At 44.7% G+C, this 2924-nt stretch overlaps 1 protein-coding gene across 1 annotated transcript; it reads left to right on the top strand.

Moving 5' to 3' along the window:
• The first annotated feature begins 317 nt into the window (after nt 1-317).
• LOC6598410 lies at nt 318-1165 on the top strand. Its single transcript, XM_002023618.2, has 2 exons — nt 318-431; nt 490-1165. The coding sequence occupies exons 1-2, from the start codon at nt 331-333 to the stop codon at nt 998-1000; spliced, it is 612 nt and encodes a 203-aa protein (XP_002023654.2). The 5' UTR covers nt 318-330; the 3' UTR covers nt 1001-1165.
• Nucleotides 1166-2924: the final 1759 nt, after the last annotated feature.

Here is a 2924-nt window from a genome sequence, read left to right as displayed (position 1 = left end):
TAAGCCGTTGCACATTTTTTTTGTTTTGTTACTCAACGGTTTAAGATGATAGTAAGTCAGCCGACATTATATTTAGATGTTTCCTTTGTTAAAGCATCTCCCAGATTCGTTATGCGAAGGAGCCAGCAGTAAAAAACGTCACATTGATTCAGTCATGAGCCCATAGTCGTATATGTCATGTGCATATTCCATTCTAGTACCATATTTCAACTTCGTAGGAAGCTTGCTCACAAATATTCGATTGTTTTCCTTGGCTGGAAATTTGTCTTACCTATTTCTGTTTTGGCAAGTTAATCAGTAGATGAATGAAGATCCTCTTGGTCTACTGACATGATGCCCGAAATTATTATATGCGTCTTCAGCCTGATGGGATCATGCTATAGTGCCCTGGTAAACCTGCTTTCAAAATTGGTTGGTTATTTCCGTATTTGGTGAGTTCTTAAGAAGATAAAGAAAATACTTTCAAATGACATACGGCATCCTCCACAGGTTTATGTACCACTGGACTGCCTCCTCGCCCAGGAAGAGTCTGCGTCCCTACCTCTACAAGATCGATCTCTATGTGTGGCAAATTATCTACGGAACGCCGGATACCGGTCAAGTGGTCTTATTTGATAGTTGGCTCAATGAACCCCCGGTCGAGTGCGACGACTGCCGGTTGAAACGTGTGGGTGAATTGATTGACCAGGCAAAAATATGCCTGGACGTGGTGCTGCTCTCCACCGCCAATATCCAGTACCTTAAACGCGTTTTGGCTGCACATAATCGAGGCGTCAATGTGCGCATTCTCGCCAGCGAGAAAATGCTCGCGGCTAAAGGGCCAGCGATGCAGCTAATCTCCGCCTTGGGTGTGCCGGTGCACGGCTTCCCGGACGGTGTAAAATTCGACTACAATTTTGCTATAATAGACAGTGAAAAGCGAGCCCTGGGGTTAGAGGCCACGCAGGATGCGGTCCACACCTGTCTTTGGCGTCTAAGGCTGAAAGGCTGGGTCCGCTAGATCCCAGCTCTCTTGAAGCAGAAACGCGATTATAGGCATGATAATTACCACTACCAAATTTTCTTTGATGAATGGGACTTCTTATATCCCATCACCCCGCCTTACTTTGCAGAACTTAATTTTGTCGAAGATACACGTTAATTCAATTATATCTTATTTTAATGATTAATGGTTGCCTGAAATTAACTGAAATTTGTTGTTTTTTTCAGATAATCAGCTCAAAAGTTCCCATTTGTGTAATTATGTACATGTCTGTGCATAACCCACCAAAACTTGGCGAAAATCTTGTACATACATAGATACATACATATGTAGCTGCCATAGTAACGAAGCTAAAAATGTGTGGTAGATATCAGCACTCAGCTTTCTGATAGAAAAAAACAACATGCTTGATCGATCAAGCAAAGAAGAGCCGATCTGGGCGAGCTTTTTAAGCTTTAAGCTTTTCAGCAATGTGCGCACTTGCACCGGTGCAGTGTATTTGCTTTTTTCGGAGCTTTTGAATGCTCTGGCTGCTATCAAATTCCGATTCAGTCTCTCTTTCTGTCTTCGGTTTCTTGATTTTGTTATTCTTATTTTTATATTGCCAATCGGACAGCCGCATTGTCGGGACAATTGGAATGGAGGCAAGGATTTTAGTGAGCTTCGTTCTGTCAGCGATTTGCATATCGTGGCCCTGGCTTTCATTGTTGTTGCCCTCAATGCAGTAAACACTTTTATTGTTGGCCACCATTTGCGCTGTGGTCTCCTTTGCATTGCCCTTGCAGTAAGTGACATTATTTGTATACCCTTACAGAGGCGCTTTGCGATTTAGCTGAGAAGTTTGGAAACCCCAATCTGGTGTACCTCTGTCTGTACATAGTTAGTATACAACATATGCCTTTATATATGTATAAGCCTGACCAGTGGAACTTTGAAGATAATGCGAAATTCGTCTAAGAGCAGCCAAGCAGCGGATAGCCCAATTATACCAGCTCAAACCGAGCGACCACTGGTGACAACTTAAAGTGTATTTAATCCTTCAACTGTCTAATCCTTGCCTTTTTGTCCAGTGTCTCCCCCTCCCACTCCCCCTCCCCTGTCCCATCTCCCTGTCTCATCATTTTCGCATTCGACGTGACTCACATAGTTTGAAGAGCAGACCAGACTGTCAGTGACGTGCGGTGGGCGGCGGGGCGGCGGGGTGTGGGGCGGAAGCTGCCGACGCCGCTGCTGCCAAAATTGTACATGCCTTGACATCAGCACAAACAGAACCAAAAGACAATGCGGTAGCAGGGCGGGTGCATGCTGCATGCTGCAAGCTGCAAGCAAACCTCTTTCTGACTGCTGCACTTCCGCTTTCAACGTTTTACACTTCAATTATCTTCAATTTTCGGGGCGAATGTCTGTCTTCAAGAACAATGGTCTTGCTGATTGGAATTCTTTAACCCAATGCCATACAGACACACACACACACACACACACACACACATATGGGAAGTACGAAGTTGGGGGGACAGTGTCTGGTTCTGGCCATCGATGGGAGGGGGAGAGAGGAAGACCTGCAAGACAGCTACAAATGCGACAACATTGTTGCCCTAAGACTAACCAGGACCCACACTCGCATCCGACCCCATGAAGTGCTGCAACAGCTGTCGACAAGCAACTGCCACGGAGGCGGAGGCGGAGGCGGTGGCGGAGGGAGCAGTATCTTGAGCGCCAAGGGAAGGTAAATCGAACTGACGCAATGGCGTTTTGCTGATGGCATTCACTTTATTTTCGATTCGATTTTTCTGTTTCATTCTATTGCTATTGTGTGCGAATTTGTTGCAATTTCATTTTCTATTATCAAATAATTTTGGTGAATTTTCAAGCAAACAACAAGTAGAGCAGTCAGTAGTAATTTGTTGTTGGGAGAAATTTTCGAAGAATACGTATCTAGTAA

Source organism: Drosophila persimilis, unplaced genomic scaffold, assembly GCF_003286085.1.
Source record: "Drosophila persimilis strain 14011-0111.01,24,50 unplaced genomic scaffold, DperRS2 tig00000579-arrow-pilon, whole genome shotgun sequence".
In the NCBI taxonomy this organism is placed as follows: Eukaryota; Metazoa; Arthropoda; class Insecta; order Diptera; family Drosophilidae; genus Drosophila; species Drosophila persimilis.
The sequence above is the reverse complement of the archived record's forward strand: the minus strand, read 5'-3'. Positions and strand labels throughout refer to the sequence as shown.